Source organism: Maylandia zebra, linkage group LG7 (assembly GCF_041146795.1).
Source record: "Maylandia zebra isolate NMK-2024a linkage group LG7, Mzebra_GT3a, whole genome shotgun sequence".
Lineage (NCBI taxonomy): Eukaryota > Metazoa > Chordata > Actinopteri > Cichliformes > Cichlidae > Maylandia > Maylandia zebra.
Window position 1 is genome coordinate 65,620,666 of NC_135173.1, and position 18,212 is coordinate 65,638,877.

Sequence of the window (18,212 nt, forward strand, 5' to 3'; positions counted from 1 at the left end):
AATCCCGTCAGTGGCCTCAAACATCAACATCCAGACAGTTGCAGTGCTGTGGCTTCACTCTCATCTCCAACTATAGACTCTCTCGGTTGCTCGCTGCACAATGCAGTACAAAGTTAAGCCCCAAAACGTGAATGAATGCAGTGAAACTTCCTCTGAATTAAAGGACATGTTTTGCGGTTGTGCAAACTAAATCACACAGTACCTTTTACGTTACAGCCCACCATTGTTTTAGGCGTTTTGCTGTAATCTGGCTTCCCCTCTGCAGCCTGCGGCTCCAGTGTTTTTCACTCTGGTCTTTCCTGCTTCTATTTGTGAACAGCACTCGCTCCATTATCCAGAACAATAGACCTTCACTCACAGAATGAAATGGTGCACAAAAGCCGGAGCGCCCAACAGTGATGCAGCCATGAATCCACCCGCTTTCCCTTCAAACTGGGTGGGGCCGAGCACTGTCTAAACTGAAATACTGGGTGACATCACCTGTGTGTGCATCAGTGAAGGCCTGAACGAACACATCCAGGTGCTTTGATACACTCTCACAACTGAGAGTAGATCTTTACTTCCCCTAAGAACAGTTTTCTTCTGACTTTCACACTAAGCTTTATTAGGTAGGGCAACGTTTTAGGCGGACATGGATGTACCTGAACCATGAAAACAAAGTATTTTGAGTGCCTAACTCTATCCTGCAGATGAACCTGGAAGCAAAGAGCATAAAGGTCAGAGTGGGATGTGAATAAGCGTGATAGCCTTAAACTTGCTCTGCCTAGTTTCCCTCCCTGACACAGGCTTGTGAGTCGTCAGTGGTGGACCACTTTTCCTGAAACACTGATATCTTTTCTAAATCTCCTGAACAAACCTGGCTGATGTGAGGTGCGTGACTCTCGAGCTTGGCGGTGTTTTGATTCGTGGTGACTTCCTTGTTGTTGCTAAGCAGCATTTATCTGGCCATTGCTGCAAAGACTAACAGAATTTCCACGAGGACGATAAATGTGATTTACGTATTTTCTCAATTTACTGAGCATTTCCTCATCTTTGCATTAAACTTGCTAAAACTACAATAACCAACTGCTTTGAATTAATGAGACCTTTAAAACCGCCTGCATATTTCTGGAGAGTTTTTGATACGTTACTAAGCTGAGACCACAACAAGGTACTTAAAGATGTGAACGTATGAAGTGATTCCAATTAAACTAAAGGGGGGAAAATAATCAAATGCAGGGAACGTTGTATTCCATCATGATATTCCCCTTGTCTCATGGTGGGGCTGATCTGGCAGTGTGGATGCTTCTCCTCAAACATCTGTGTTCTGCGCTGTGCTCTCTGTACTCTGTGAGACTCTCTGCAGGCATGCAGGGTAAACATACATGTCTGCGTTTGTGCTGCCTGTTTTTATGTGTTCTGTCTGACCCGTGGAGGCTTCGGGCCGTCTCGCAGAGCCGTGTTAAATTCTTCAGCCCTGCAGACCGAAACGCATGGAAGTCATATACTGCACAAAAGACAAACTACAGTTTATGTTTTTAACATTTCAAGACAAAAAACATACCTTCCATTATTTACAGCTTTTAACTCGGCACATGTTAAAGGCTGACGCGATGTCGAGGTAAATGTGTTTATTCTGTAGTTTGGGGAAAATCATAATACAAAGTTTGCGAACAGTATCAGCAAAGACCTTGAAGTTTTAATACAGAGTAAAAATGCTGAGCCTGCACAGCCACGGTGTATCAGCACCTCTGATGACGTTATCATCAGGTAAATCACTGCAGGTTTTTCCAGAATCCTTCACCTTGCAAAGCCTGATGAATCATGAAATAATTGCCATATAAATTATTTTACTTTATTCCATTCAGCGTTTTGGGGCAATTTATTTAGGAACAAAAATCGTCACACTGATGATGTAGAGGTCTCAAAAACTCATGTCAAATACGTTACAGGGTTAAATGCTTCTCAGTATTTGAATCATTGGAAAATCCAATAAAACGATTGCTTAGACAATTTACAGACGGTTAGATGTGCTAAGCTGTGTTCGGGGTTAAATGATGTCTTTTCATTATGCTGGATACATTTTTATGGTCTTACAGAGCTTCAAAAATGTTTTATGAAGGGAACATTTAACTAACTCGTTCCCAGAAGACAATATCTCGTTCCAGGTGTTCTCATTTCCCACAAGAGGATAACTTCTTTTCACAATACAAATACCCTTAAAAACAAAATCACACCAATACCTCCTGAGAACATTCAACATTATGCACTCCACACTGTATATAAATGCCACTTGTTTTGCACATATTCAACTCTGTATATTTTATATATTTTATTATTATTATTATTATTATTATTATTATTATTATTATTATTATTTTTTATTATTATTATTATTTTTTACTATTTAATTTGTAAAAATGTGTATACACACACACACACACGTAGGAAAATATTTAGTATACACATCCAGAAATGCATACACTATTATATATTGTACATATATTTATTAGTTTCAGGTTGGCCATTCTTGTATTTTGCTCGTTTGTGTTGTTGTGTTTGCACATCTCTGTTGCTTGTGGGGCTCGCACACAAGAATTTCACTCGCATGTGCTGTGCCAGTGTGCCTGCACATGTGATGTGACAATAAAAGTGATTTGATTTGATTTGATTTGAGAACAAGATAATGAACTTGTTCCTGGAATTCATTTAACTTGTTCAAATGGCGGATAAAAGTTTCTTATCTCCTGCACACAGCTGGTTCCCAGAAGTAGTTTGATTCCTGCACACGAGTGAAGCTTGAGGTTTAGTTTGTCATCGCTGAAGTCAAGGTTGCTATCATGTGGTTAAAGTTAGGAAACAGAGTCACTGTTTTCATGAGATCCACAACATCCTCAGCACAAGAAAATATTAAAACACAAAATGCCTCATTTTTCTTACAGAGTTTGAGAAAACAGAACTTTTGAATAAGTGATGATATCAGCTTCAGTTGTTTGAACATGTTACAGAAACCTTTGTGCTTCCTTTCATGTTCATTTAGCTCAACTAGCTGGAACTAGCTCATGACCTGAATCAGTGGAAGTAAGATGATGGATGGTTGAATGGATGCGTTGTTTATGGTTTTTATTGTTCCAGTGAATGGACTGGAAAACAATAACCACAGTTGTAAACATAAAAAAACAAATGTGGGCGACACATCCCTGCATGTGTTTTAAAATTGAAAGTGACATGAACTTTGACCTGTAGTTTTTCAGAGGTGATGGAAGGACTTTCTCAAACATATAATTTGCGCAACCTTTAATTAACTGGTTTGGCTGAATTTGTGCTCCAGTTCGCTGACTTTTGTTTTGCGTCCAGGGTCACTGAATTTCCTCATTTCCAGCTCCATATTTTAATGATGGCATCCGTAGAGTAGCTCTATATGACTGAAGGAAGGTTTTGTATAAACATGTGTGTAAAAAGCAGTATTAAACCTTTTAATATGAACTAAACCAATAAGGAGAATGTACAGGTTGTACTCTAACATCCATACTTAGAATGGTGCACTAAGTAGTGCCAGTGTAGCGTAGCATCCTAGCAGTCTAAGTCCAAGTTAGTGTTAGCTTTCTACAGAAGTGACTTTGGTAGAGAACAGACTCTTAAAAACGAACATGTAACAAACATTAGATTAGTTAGAATGTTTTTTGTTTTTTTTTTAAAGATTGTTTTTCAATACAAAATAATTTAAAATATTGAAGAATGTGATGCTAGGTGGGACCCAACAGAGTCAAGGTCTTTATAAAAACAAACAAACAACAACTTTAATTTATTCCTGTCAGTTCATGTTTCTTATTAAGGCAACTGTCTCTGATTGGCTGTCCTTCCCAAAAACAAAAGTGTATGGGAGGGACTTAAGATGACCATATTAGGAATATCTACTACTTGGTAACATCATTCCAACAGTAGAAAAAAAACAACTTTGTGAAGCCTGAGCTTTTGTCTCACAAGGTTTACTTCTACATGTGCTCACCTCATTATCTGAAACTTATCTGGTTGTGTTCAAAAACAACATATTACACATATGTCAAGAAAATGATGTAAGGCAGAGCAGGCCCACTTCAAAATCCTAAATACTAACTATTAGGTCTTCTTGGATCTGGCTATGTTATGCTCTATATACAAAATTCATATTTTTGAAAAGAACTAGAAAATTACAGTTAGTCACCTACAAAGAGGTCAAAAACACTCAGTGGTTCCACGTCCACTCTTCATCCTGCCCTGAAACGTCCTCATCAGTACAGTCAGAGTTCAGCTTATCTCCTTCTACAAACCCCGGGTAACCGTCATCGCTTCCTTTCTAAAACTCGTACGGAGACACGAACAGGGTGACCTTGGTGAGGTAGCGGCCCAGCAGGGTGTTGTGCTCCAGCTCGCTCATCTCCACCTCGGCTTCTAGCGTGGCCGGCCCCTTGATGGGCGTCACCAGGAGGAGGGTGCCCGTCTGTCTGCCCGAGCGCTGCACACTAAAGTGGCCCCGGCCGCGACCGCTGGCAAGGCCGAATCGCAGCGTGTCGCCCAGCACGCGAGCGGCAGACACCCGGAAGAGGATGCGCGGGGCGGACATGTTGGACACTACAGAGAGGAAGTGGAAGGAGATGGAGTTTGGTGCCTGAGTGCATGGCTTGTCTCCCAGCATGCACGGGTTCCTCTCACACCGCCTGAAAGAACACAAAGAGGGTAAACATTATTGGTTTTCAGTTATTCACAGGTTTTAGTCATTCTTATGGAACAACCGGCCTGCTCTCTGTCCTAATCTAAGATGAACAAGTACAAAAAACAGCAGACCGAGGCCTCAGGGCTTCAGCTGCCCTCAGCAGCACTGAATTGGATAAATGGAAGAACAAGATTTCAACATACTCAATTACAGAAGGACAACTAACTAACATGTGATCAAAAAGATTTTCTAAAACTGGCTCACTTCTCCTTAAGACCATCTTTTTGGACATGTCCAGACAGCTTTCAGAGTAGCGTCTACTTTTAAAGCACTACATGGACCCTGTGATGTCACCTCACACTTGAGGGTTATTGCAATCATAAAGAGTCCACCGTTCCCAAGCCTGAATGTGGCCTCATACATTCACATGCACTGCTTAAAAAATCAAAGATCCAAATCAAATCAGTTTTATTTATGTAGCACTTTGGTCCACAGTTGTTGTTTTTAAAAGTACAGTACAATAGAATAATCAGGTAACATTTAAAAGGAAAGGAAAATAATAAGAATAAAATAATGACAGACTCCTACAGAATTAAAAGCCAAGGAGTAAAAATGGGTCTTTAAAATGCACGAAAACCCAGGAATGTCCTGATGTGCCTTCCTGAAGGAGTCGGATTACCTGTGAAACCTCTGTGAGGTCCACGTATCGCCTCAAGCTAAACCATTCCTGTTTTCGAGTTTTCTCATGGTTGCCCCTCTACTGCACCTGTCGTTAAAGCAACTGACACAACCAGCGTTTCTTAACTGACTAGATCGAGCTCACAGAAGGACTTGATGCTAAACTCTAATAAAAAAGTGTCATGTGTTAGTGCTACTTATATGATAAGTTAGCTGATACAAATTTCAAAACTCATCATTTAATTTGTTTTTGATTGAAATTGAATATTACTTAAACTCTCTTAAATTGACTTCCAATAAAAAAGGTTTATCATTGATTGAAATTCATTCAGAAATAATCCTTATTTCATTGTACTGTATATTGTTACTGTTATTTGCCCTGTATGTCTACTGTACAAACTGAACTGGAATGACTGACTGTTCGCTTTATCATTTCAAATAAAGTTCGAAAAAAAGTTAGCTGATACAGCAAACCAGACAAAACATGATGATTAGAACGAGAGAGCGAGAGAGAAGAAACCTGTTTGGATGCTTGACATGATCTGAAAAAGGTGATTTAGCTGTAATTTGAGAGAAGTGCAGATTATTAGTTAGAGAAAATTAATTAAACTTTTCAAGCTATCGTTCTGTCTTTGTGATGACTCTTTTGAGGGCACCCATTGGTTTTGAATAACTCTTTTCACTTCCTGTAAAATGCTTTTATATTCATCACTCTGTGACGTATATCTTTTTAATCCAGTTTAATCTGATTATCTTCAGCATGCTAATGCCTCCTACCACGTAAAGCTACACTTCATGGTTAGCTTGTGAGTCATAGTTAGCAAAAAAACATCTGAGGTCAGTCTTGGGTCAAAAACATCTTCTACATCTCCAACAAAGTGTGGTTGCGGGTTGGAACGCATTCTTGTATTCTTCATCTTCATCGACTTCCTGTCTCCTCTATAGTAGAATCCAGTCTGATTGTTTATGGTTCTCCAGAGACGCCATGATTGTTTAGTCATCCCCAGAGTAATCTGTTAAAATCCTGAAATGATCCTAGCCTCCTGAAATGATACCCTGCTCTTGTACTCATGGGTAAGGACCTGCTTTTCTCAGAAATTGACACAAACACTGAAAGTGAACACATGATTTTGTTTGTTATATGCTGGAGAGAGTGCAGGCGTACTCTGCACCCTCCCAGATTCAGAGTTAGGTTTGGGACGGTGTTTTTTAGACATACATGGCTGAAATGTTTGACAGAGTTAGTGTTTTCTGTCATATATCTTCTGTCCCAGTAGTGAACGTTCATATTAAACATAACAAAAGTTGAGTGATAATAACTCAGCATATATACAAGTAACCTCTGTGAGCCAAAAGCTCAGATGGTCTGAAACATGGACTGCCACTAAACTCACAGTTTATATGTATATTTTTTCTCTAAGTGGTCAGAGAGAGTTATCCTAGGAGTTCAATTTTCAATTATATTTTGATAGAGCGCCAAATCACAAAAACAATTGCCTTAATGCGCTTTATATTGTAAAGGTAAAGACCCTACAATAATACATACAGAGAAAACACCAACAATCATATGACCCTATGAGCAAGCGCTTTGGTGACAGTGGGAAGGAAAAACTCCCTTTTAACAGGAAGAAACCTCCGACAGGAATAGGCTCAGGAAGGGGCGGGGCCATCTTCTGCAGCCGGTTGGGGGTTGGGGTGAGTTAAAACAGCTCATTTCAGACAGAGCGTGAATGAATGAAAGATTTATTTTGAACTGTGAATCATGCAAATCTTAAAAAAATATTTTAGATAAGATTTGACCTCGAGAGGCTTTTGTTAATGTTAATATTTGACGCATTTGTAAAATGGTATCAAGGGTTGATATTTGTTAAAGGTTTTGTATCAAAGTTAGAAATTCTTTTGTGATGGCACTAATGTGAGGAATTTCACTACATACAGTCTTTTATCCTTCCTCTGCTGCCTTTTGTTCTAGTCTTATGCAAAATGATTCTTAGTTTTTAATTGATGTGTTAAAATTTTATAGTTAAAATACTTCAGAGTAACGTTTCCACTGCAAATCTTCTCAGAAAATATTTTGCAGAACCCTTGAACTAAGCCAAACACCCTGGAGAGCCTGTGTGCCTGCAATTTTCATGTTTTTTGTGACCAAAATACAGGAAACAGATGATACAACAGCTGTTTTCTGCAAACGTTTGTGTTGAATTTGTGGCTTGCTAAATCATCTTTATCCAAGTCCCTCTTTAGCTAGTGAGTCCAACAAAAGGCTCGCTCAGATTACATGCCTTTGACATCCTCTTTCAAATTGAAGATGAATGATGGGCAACTTTTACAGTAAGTTCTCCCAATAGTTTATTTTTTCTTTTGGTGGTTTTCCCCACAAAGAAGTGATCAGGTCAATCCTCATATTATTTGCTTTTCATGCAATTACTGTATTGACTGTATTTGTCTTGCAGTTTCTTGGGTTTGACTGGGGGAATTTTTGCAATTTGGCATCTCCGTGATTCCAGGTGTGGAAAAAGTACTTGAACAATCTGCTGTGGTAAACACGTCCAGTGCTGTAAACACGTTTCAAGGTTCTTGACCGATCAGCTAACTGGAGCCTGAAAACTCAGCAGTTCATCTGAGGCCAAACCTCAGCCTGACTCTCAGCCCAGATTCTGCCAGAGCTAAGAGATGGGTGGAGGAGGGAAGTGGTTAACTGTGAGGTCGAGGTCATTGTTTGTCAAATATTTCTTTATCGCTGTCCCTGTCATTGACTTTATGTCTGATTCTTTTTCTTCTGAGGTGACAGGTTTATGGTTTTGATTGTGTCTTTGTGTTTCTGGGTGCTGTTTAATTGCACTCTCGATGTGTGATTTAAATTGAGTGTAGTTCAGGGCAGTCATTCTTTTGACTGCTTGTTCGCTAGTTTCAAATTCAGACTGTCAGTTTTGTTTTCATCCACAGTTGTTGGACAAATAGACGAAGTCCATAGAACTTGGAGAGTTTCCAGATGTTTTGCAACTCTCTGGATTGCCTCAAACAGCATGTGGACTGATTTTTGAACAATGGGACAAATATCACACCACTGAGCTCATTTGAATCACAGACAGATTGTTTTGGTTTTGGGGATCAAATCACACTCTAACCTTTCTTTATTCGAGTTAATATTAGTGAGTCCCACTCACACAGACTTAGAGACTGGTTGGCAATCATTTGGCAACCATCGGTTGATAGGAAAAAGTGTCTAGCGCTCGACCCACTGCTGAGTGGTTGCTTCTAGTGTGAAACTGGTTGCAAACAGGTATTTGGTGCTGTACCAAAAACCTTTTTATTATTGTTAAGGCGCCACAGGTTGCCATGGTCACCAGTACTTTGCATGGAAGATGCCAGTTTGTCTGTCCACCATCAAAAACTACTTGCCAAGTAGTGCTGAAACTGTGAAAAGTGAGCTGCAAACTGGAAACTCAGACTGTTTGCCTTTAAAGTAAATAGTGAGATTCGCAAACTTTCAGATTGTACAAACTAAAGGTTTATGTGGAGATATGGAGACACAAACGGGACACAGAAGGTAAGATAGAAAAGAACAGCTCAGAGGAAGGTTGAGGAGAAAAAGGTCGGTAAGTACTCTTACATGGACGATGTTTTGATGTACGTGGCGTTTTTCAAGCGAGGACACTCCACCGTCACGCACTGGAAACCTCCGTAGGTGTTCACACACAGCTGGTCTGCTGTGCAGTTGTGCATCCGGTTTTCACACTCGTCAATGTCTGAATGCGAAAGGTCAAAGGTGAGAGGTACAACTACAAGGGCGCAGCCATCTTAAACATTCCCCAAACAGAACAGGATGACCTCTGAACTCTGACCTGTGCAGCTGCGGCCGTCTCTGGTCAGGTCGTACCCGGACGGACAGATGCAGTGGAAGCTGCCGGGTGTGTTCACGCACTGATGGACGCAGAGCAGGCCAGGCTGACCGAGGGGAAACAGATGGCACTCGTCGATATCTGAAACAGACACAAGTTGATTAATCGGTCGGTTGATTGAAAGAAAATTTACATCCAACAATTTTGGTTCTCAAGCGAAGACATTGAAAATCGATTTTTTTAACTGCTGAGAATGATCAGCGTTTTGTTAATGTGGTGGTTATTGGTATGGACTGATCACCTGTGCAGATGTTGTTGTCACGGCCTGATATGGTGAAGCCCACGTCACAGGTGCAGCGGGTGGAGCCCAGGAAGTGTGTGCAGTGAGAGGGTCGTACTGAAGAGGAGGGAGAGGATGACGTGGGTGACTGGTGAGAAAGTGAAGTTGCTGAAGAGGATGCTGACAGAGCAGCAGAAGCAGGAAATGATGACGAAGAGGAGGCGGAGGAGGAGGGAGAAGCGGGAGAGAAGGAGGGGAGGGAGTTGGCGGTGCTGTTGAGGTCTGAAAAGAAAAACCAGGTTTAAAAAAACAGAAGCACAAAACTTTGAAGCAGAACTGTGATTGACTTCCGGAGACTCACGTCTGCACATGGGCTGCTGACCGCTCCACTTCAGAGACTCCAGACACACTCGGGTCCGAGGACCAATCAGCTCATAGCCGGACTTGCACAGGAAGTGGACCTCGTGTCCGATGCCAAATACCCTGCCCAGTCTGCGGCCGTGAGCGGGGGGATCCGGTTTGGGGCAGGATGCTGCAAGGCAAAACATTTCTGTCTGAGATAATCTTAATCCACCTGCTGGACCTCAGAAAAGTTATACACCAGCTCAAACCCTGTGGTCATCTGGAACAGACACCAGGAACTGACGGTGCTCCAGTGTGTCAGCCTCCCCTGCAGCTCCGCCACAAACCATGCCCCGCCACAGGGACACTACACCAAAAACTCCTCCCACTTTTACCATTTATTTTTTTACCTATTTTAAAGACGGCCATGGTGCTGTTGTGCAGGGTGCTAATCTTCTTCTTTAGGGAGCGCAGGCTCTGCTGGTAGGACGTCTCATGGACCGCCAGCATCTTCTCCACCTGCCGCAGCGAGTTCAGCAGATCGTGAGTGGATGGACACTCCTGTGGGGGCGGGACGAGGAGGGGTTAGAGAAGGCCTTCCTCCATCTAATCTTTGTCTTTTTTGGCACTTTTATAATAAGCTGAGTAAATTCTGGGGCCAGAACACCAAAACCATGAGCTGACTCAAGCTCAAATGTGCACGGTGGATGTGGGTGTATACTTCTAAATGCCTCCTATCACAATAAATATTCATTAATTACTATTAATTCTATCTTTAGGCCCAAATATGAAAACACAAAGTTTTTCCAAGGTTGTAATAATTTGTTTGGCTAGAGGCAGAAGATGACCATCACATTCTGTTTGCAGGTGTGAGGTCTGCACACAGAGGTGAGGTTTTTCAGAGCTGCATTTAAGCCTGGGTGAAAACTGAACCAGAAGCGGCCGCTCGCCTCACAATCACTGTTGAAACACAGCTTAACTCGGCGCTGCTGCCACACAGCGAACCTGTGGTTTGTGTTTTCGGTGTTTGGAGGCGTTCCTTTGGTTTCTTACAGGCAGTGAAGACTAAGGAGGGTGAACCTGAGCTCTGCGTGCTGAGCTGCAGCTACTATGTATTTAAACAGACTTTGGTGTTGGTGTGAGTAATCAAACTCTAATGACAATAAAAACAAGAATTTGTTCGTGCACTTTGATTGATTTGACCAGGGCTAAGGGTGTGTCATAGTCGTTGAATTTCTTTTTTTTAATTTTAGTTTTTTGGACATTATTTAACGGTACACAAGATTAAAAAGTTCAAAGAGCTCCACTTGATTTAAATTGACCTGAATCAAATTCAAGGTCATGCTCCTGTGCACCTTTGCTCTGAGCAGAACTCCTAATGTGTCGTCTTATACTTTCTGCTTCTAGCTGGACCTTCTCCAACATGTCAGAAAGATGAATCTTCAATTTGATCTTAATTTTTTGAAGCACACAAAGCTACAGTTTGAAGATATGTGTTTGTGATGCCTGAAATTCCAGGTCAGGTCATTTCTGCTGAATGTTCTGACTCAGAAACATCTGGATATTACAGATGCTGAGAAACATGTGTCCCTGCTGCTCTTTGCCTTCAGGTTGGAAAACTGGATTCTTGAAAACTGCTCAGTCTTAGTTGGAGACCGAGCTCTCATCATCAGCGATGATTGTCTGCATAAATGTTTAATTGAGTTTGAAAAACGAGTTGATGTTTATGTTTAGCATAGAAGAATCTAAAAATATCAGCCATGCTTGAAGCTCTCAGGACTTGCAAGAGAAGATGATTATGAACATCATATGGCCAAATTTACAGAGCTAAATGGATTTTTCTTTGTTATATCTATAATCATAGTGTGTGGTACTGCACTATGCTTCAATAAATAATCTCAAATATATTTTTAATATAAAAAAGATCACGATCTTTCTCTTGATCAGATCATGTTCCAACTTTTTTGACTCTCTAAGAAATAAAACCTGGATATAAAATCATTTTGATGTCAACTTTTACTCAAAAAACATTTAGACCCAAAATGCTGACTTAAGTAATTAGATTACATGTAAATCTACCATGAAATTTTGTTACATGAGTACAATGTAAAAAAAAAAATTAAACTTACTTCATTTTGCTTGATTTTTTTATTTGAACTTTATATGAACTTTTGATTTCATATATTTCATTTTCATTTTACTCAAAATTGTTCCTTCAGTGTCCTACTAATTAGAGAGGGGTCAGCTGACATGTTAAACATGCATTATTTTAGCTTTAGGGGATGACTTTTTTTTTCAGGAATATCATCTCCAAGACTGGGAACATTAAAGTGTTATAGCCTAAAAGCTATAAAAGTAAAATGCAAACATGATAAGAACTATTCTTATGTATTTTATTTAAGAAAAACAGTCGTAATTTTTTTAATTACATTGAATTCGATTGAATACATACATTATATTGAATTAGTCTTATGAGACCTTCGGTCCAAATATAGATGATTTCACGTTTTTCTTATTTTTTTAAAAAGCATGAACAGGTCAGACACCGGTACCAACCTGAGCAGAAGAAGAATAAATCTGATGAAGGCTGATCATCATCATCGTCAGCGTAATGACCCCAGCAGCCTTCATCCTGGAAAAAAACTCCATCCTCATGATGATCCGTCTTCAGCTCCTCTGCTGCGTCCTCAGAACTGAACCATCTCTTCTCCTGCTCTTTCTTTTCAAGGGCACTTGCCAAATTTCTCCTGCGCTCCCTCACAACCCTCCCTCCACCTCCACCTTCACCTCCACCCACCTCCCTGTCAGGCATGTTGGAGGTGGAAGCTGAAGCCAGAGGAGGAGGAGGAGGAGAAGAAGGAGGGCCCACATCTGGAACATGCTGTCCCTTCTTTCTTTTTTTTTATAAACCATCAGCAAATCCAGAAATAGACTTAAATTATAAGGAGAAGTCAGCTGGCAGTGGTGTCTTTTAATCATCCCCCGTTGTTGGGGAGTATTTCAGATTCGCTCTCCAGCTCAGGAATGTGGCTCTTGCTCCAATTACAGTCACTATAAAGCCCCACTTTTTTTGAAACCCCAAACTCGCCTCGTTGCAGCATAATGTCATGTTGCTCCTAAATGACAAGGCAGCGATATCTGAGGCAGAAGCCCCCGCCTCGGTTATCCCCCACTCAGAAAGAGAAAAAAAAGAGGTGTAGAGATCCTGGAAGAGATGTTAGAAAAGACCCTGCAGCTGCTACAAGTCCAAACTTCAACTTAAACTCAGAGTCATATATAAGGTATGATAATGGCAGAGTATGCATGCACACTATAATCTCCTATACAGCACCCTAAACACATGAAAATCCCCAAAAGGAAAAACACATCTGCTGAATTTGGAATTATAACGTTTAATTGGAAGTAAATAAAAAAGATGATTGAACTCCATCAAACAAGGCCTTGAATTTCCTTGAAGAGCCTGGAATTTCATGTGCAGTGAGCGCAGAGGGACACACACTCTTTCACGCATTTGTTAAAAACACAAAAGAACCATTTGCACAGCTAAAAACTGTCTTTATGGAAGATTATTGGAAAAACAAAAAGAAGCACATTTTGATTTTTAACATGCCTAAAATTAGAACACTGAGTCCACACAAGATATGTGCTTAAATAACAGATATGTCATCATAAGTAAACTAACAGAATACAAACCCCAAAAAGGGGGTTGGGTATTCATACCAGATACCAGCTGGTATGAAATAGAGATGCTTTAGTTTTATTCTCTTATTAGAGTTATTCTTGAATTATCATAATTAATGTTGGTCCAAGTTCAGCATTGCAAGTGAACATATTGTTATGATGTCATAGTTTTGTGACGTGTAAAAAAACAAAAACGGCCAATGAGCACTCAGGAAAACATTGTAAATAAAAGGCTGTTAGGATTGGGGCTGGGGGTTGGGATGTGATCGTGCTTAGGGTTGTAGCGCTATAGTTAGGGTTAAGCTCTTCTGGTTAGGGTTTAGTGTGTGGTGTAACGGTGTGTCCACATCACAAAAGTATGACATCACAGAAATGTGAGTGGTCACTTGCAATGTGGAATGTGGACCAAGATTAAGTCTGATTATGCGGGAACAACACCCACATGGAGCTATCAGATTGTGCTTTGCTCATCAGCCAGTATCACCAAAGACAGCCTGAGACCTCCTGGAAAACAGGTGGAGCTGTGAAGCACTCACCGGAATGAAGTGAAAGGCTCATATTGTCATCTTTTTTCCAGGTTTTAAAACTTTTAACAGATTTTTTTTTATTACAGCAAGAAATTTGTTAAAATATTAATTTCATTGGTTTTCTGTATTGCTCTTACAAAACGGAGCATCTGAGTGGAGAGGTGTTGTTTTGTAATTTTGTCTGTCTTTTAGGTGTTTTGTGGTGATCCTGATGTAGCTATAGCTGACTTCAGTTCTTAAGCGTTATAATCTTAAACTTTTAAAAACTAAACATATGTTGGCATTTTCGACTAGAACAAATGATGATGATCATCATGCAACAACATCAAAGTGTTATATTTCTGACACCACAGGAAATACATGCTTTTATTCTGGGACTTTTCTAGAACAGCTTGATTCTTATGATTATGAAAATAATCCTTCATCTTTTTTTGGGCTTTAAAGCAGTCCCTCAGGTTTTTCACATTAGCTGAAAAAACATTTGTTTTAGCACCTTTCTCTGTTAATAAGATATCATTCCTCTAATTGTTTAATATCAGGATTCGCCTTGGTTACACTTTATGACAGAAAGTAAAGAGAAGAAAAGTGATGAAAAAAAAAGTAAGTTATCCTGAATGTCGTGCTTGTGCCAATGAAAACTTTTACTACTGTTGGCAAACGACAAAGGAAGAGGAGAGGGGGAAGGCATGTTAGAAAGCAGTGAGAGAGCAGGAAAGTGTAGTGAGAGTAGGGACTGGATGTATCGTCTATGAGCAGTAAAGGGAGAGAGCTGGCTGATATTATATTGGAGCATACTTCATTGGACATGTAGCTGAAGGGAACAGGTGATAAGGAGATGTTGTGTAGTAGCTGATACAGGCTCTGGGTGGTGGGGAGAATTGCTAGATGGCTGGATAAGAATGGCTGTAGTGATGACGGAAACTGCAAAGAAGGTGTTTGATGTGACCTTTGGACAGAGGAAAGGGGACAAGGAGACTTGGTTTTGGACTGAGGACATACAGGATCACTTAGGAAGAAGTTAGCAGAGAAAGAGCAGGATAGTCAGGGATTCAAAGAAAGTAGACAGGAGTACTGGGAGGTGATGTGTACAGTGAGGAAAGATTGAAGAAAGCATGGGCAGCAGGTTAGGGTGGTTAATGATAGAGACAGAAATGTGCTAACGAGAGAAGAGAAGAAAGTTAGAGAGAAGTAGATGGGTGGAAGACAGTTAGAGAATCAGGGACTGCAGAGGGTTGGTAACAAGGAAATGAGGGCGGCTATGGAAAGGATAAAGAGTGGAAAATTATCCATATGACATACCTGTGGAGTGGTGGAGAAATCTAGGAGAGAGGGGAATCATCTTTTTGACCTGATTGTTTAAAACAACCTTGGAGTACGAGAGGATGTCTGAGGAATGTAGAAGTGTACTCGTACTGATTTTCAGAGACAAGCGTGATGTGCAGAGCTGTAGTAACTACAGAGGGATAAAGCTGATGAGCCATGGCATGTGGAAGGAAAAGAGTTGTTGAGGTTAGGTTAAGAAGAGATGTGATCCATTTTAAAATCCTTTTATTTGTTTTTAAGTGTCTTAATGGTCTTGCCCTTTCTTATTTGTTTGATCTGCTTCAGACAAATAAGAAAGGACAGCACTGCGGTCAGCTGTTATGTTGTTTTTAAAGTGCTTTAGAAATAAAGTGAAAGTGAAAGTAAAGTGAAAGTGATGATCAGTGAGCAGTAGTATGGCTTCATGCTGAGAAGAGCGCTACAGATGGCATGTTTGCATACATATTATTAGGTGCTAAGAAAGATGTGGTGCTGCATCAGGAAGTCGGGAGTGGCAGAGAAGTCTAAGGCTGGTGGAGGACAATCTGCCGTGCAGAAGGAAGAGAAGAAGACCACAGAGAAGATTGATGCATGTTTTGATGCATTTGTACATTTGAACTTTGTGTTCACGCGTGGCAAGATGGCGCCGGTGTGTGTGGCTGCTCGTCTGTCACTGCCAAGTTTGTTCCTGTTTATGTTATTTTTAATTTGTGTCATCCATGAAACAAAGTCTCTGCTGAGGTATGATCGCCAGACACTATTGGACCTCAAACCTGTGGTCCAAAATATTGTGTCCTTTGGAGCTGGTGGGCAGCAACCCCTGCCCCCATTTGCATCGGAAACCCCGGGTTACCTGTACCGGGTTCCCACGCTACCTTCCCGGCGAAAGCGTCCTCGTCGCCGGGGTAAACGAAGCGGTCGCCTGGTGAAGCTAAAGGTTTACCTAAAGAATTATTCTGCTGTTTTCCGACCAGTGCATGGATTCTTGCCAAGGCTGTTTGCGTCTCGGCGTTTTCTGGATCCTGTTGATGCCTGTTTGGTGCCTGTGGTCGGCTTTGATGATGATGCTCCTCGGCCTCGCTGCCCATGCCCTCCCATGGGAGGGCATGGGCAGCGGCCCACCTTTTTTGACCTAACCTTTTCTGGAAGGTGTCTTCCAGAAACTGGCAGTAGGACTGGGAGTTGAGCTTGACTCCATCCTCAACCCGAAAAGGCCCCACAAGCTCATCTCTGATGATACCAGCCCAAACCAGTACTCCACCTCCACCTTGCTGGCGTCTGAGTGGGACTGGAGCTCTCTGCCCTTTACCAATCCAGCCACGGGCCCATCCATCTGGCCCATCAAGACTCACTCTCATTTCATCAGTCCATAAAACCTTAGAAAAACCAGTCTTGAGATATTTCTTGGCCCAGTCTTGACGTTTCAGCTTGTGTGTCTTGTTCAGTGGTGGTCGTCTTTCAGCCTTTCTTACCTTGGCCATGTCTCTGAGTATTGCACACCTTGTGCTTTTGGGCACTCCAGTGATGTTGCAGCTCTGAAATATGGCCAAACTGGTGGCAAGTGGCATCTTGGCAGCTGCACGCTTGACTTTTCTCAGTTCATGGGCAGTTATTTTGTGCCTTGGTTTTTCCACACGCTTCTTGCGACCCTGTTGACTATTTTGAATGAAACGCTTGATTGTTCGATGATCACGCTTCAGAAGCTTTGCAATTTTGAGACTGCTGCATCCCTCTGCACTTTTCTGAGCCTGTCAAGTCCTTCTTTTGACCCATTTTGCCAAAGGAAAGGACGTTGCCTAATAATTATGCACACCTGATATAGGGTGTTGATGTCATTAGACCACACCCCTTCTCATTACAGAGATGCACATCACCTAATATGGTTAATTGGTAGTTGGCTTTCGAGCCTATACAGCTTGGAGTAAGACAACATGCATGAAGAGGATGATGTGGACTAAATACTCATTTGCCTAATAATTCTGCACTCCCTGTATTTGATATGAAACATACGTCAGAGACATTATCCTAAACTGGACTAACAAAGGACAATGAGTACAACATGAAACGTACATTACATAGCGTAATGCTAAAGTTCATTGATCATTTTAATCATAAACTTGTTGAAATATTGTTGCTGAACATGCAAACATCTGCTGATGAAAATGTGTTGATTTATTGGTCTGTTATGAAGCTATTGCTATTTCTAATGTGTTTTATCACTTTCTGATGTTTTATTAATTAAACAATACATGTATTGTTGTGTTATCTGTAGCTATAGTATTTATATATATTTATTTATAGTATAGCCAATATATTTAATTATTACTGTTTAAAACACTAATATGTGACATGTATTAGTAGTGATGTTGTGCTGAGGGTTAAAATGCCTTTTTGTCTTTTGGTATACTACAAAATGACAATAAACCATTAATATATGTCTATGCTGTGCTCGTATTTATTTTACCCTACTCAAATTCAATTTATGATGCATTTTATTTTGAAAGATTTAAAATGGTTCTTTAAAGAACCACTCAAAAAAGGTTCTTTAAAATGGTTCTTTTAAAGAACCATTTGAAGGACCTTTTTAAAAATGGTTTTTCAAAGAACCTTTTTAAAAAAAGGTTCTTTGAAAAACCATTAAAGGTGCCCCAAAGAACCATTTCTTGATGGTTCTGTGGGGCACCTTTAAAGGTTCTTCAATGAACCACTGAAAGAAATGGTTCTTCAAAGAACCATTGTTTGAAAGGTTCTTTGTGGCACCAAAAAAAGGTTCTTCTATGGCATCAGTCTAAAGAACCACTTTTGGTTCCAGTTGGCACCTTTATTTTTCTGAGTGCAGGCTAAACCTCCGCTGTCAACATTATCGGAATCTGAGATCGCTGCGGCGG

General features: G+C 40.7%; 1 protein-coding gene across 1 annotated transcript; it reads right to left on the reverse strand.

The window, feature by feature from the left end:
* Nucleotides 1-1,595: 1,595 nt before the first annotated feature.
* Nucleotides 1,596-12,635, reverse strand: LOC105941259 (fibulin-7). Its single transcript, XM_012923250.4, has 7 exons — nt 12,371-12,635; nt 10,225-10,375; nt 9,834-10,004; nt 9,494-9,754; nt 9,196-9,333; nt 8,964-9,099; nt 1,596-4,676 (listed from the first exon to the last, which is right to left on the reverse strand). The coding sequence occupies exons 1-7, from the start codon at nt 12,467-12,469 to the stop codon at nt 4,316-4,318; spliced, it is 1,317 nt and encodes a 438-aa protein (XP_012778704.1). The 5' UTR covers nt 12,470-12,635; the 3' UTR covers nt 1,596-4,315.
* Nucleotides 12,636-18,212: the final 5,577 nt, after the last annotated feature.

Bases quoted from the DNA above. Each gene is read 5' to 3' on its own strand.
- LOC105941259 (XM_012923250.4), bottom strand. From the start codon at position 12,469: ATGAGGATGGAGTTTTTTTCCAGGATGAAGGCTGCTGGGGTCATTACG. The intron at 9,100-9,195 runs GTCAGAGTTCAG...TTTCGCATTCAG, and splicing joins AGACGGCCGCAGCTGCACAG to ACATTGACGAGTGTGAAAAC. The intron at 4,677-8,963 runs GTAAGAGTACTT...GTGTTCTTTCAG, and splicing joins TACATCAAAACATCGTCCAT to GCGGTGTGAGAGGAACCCGT.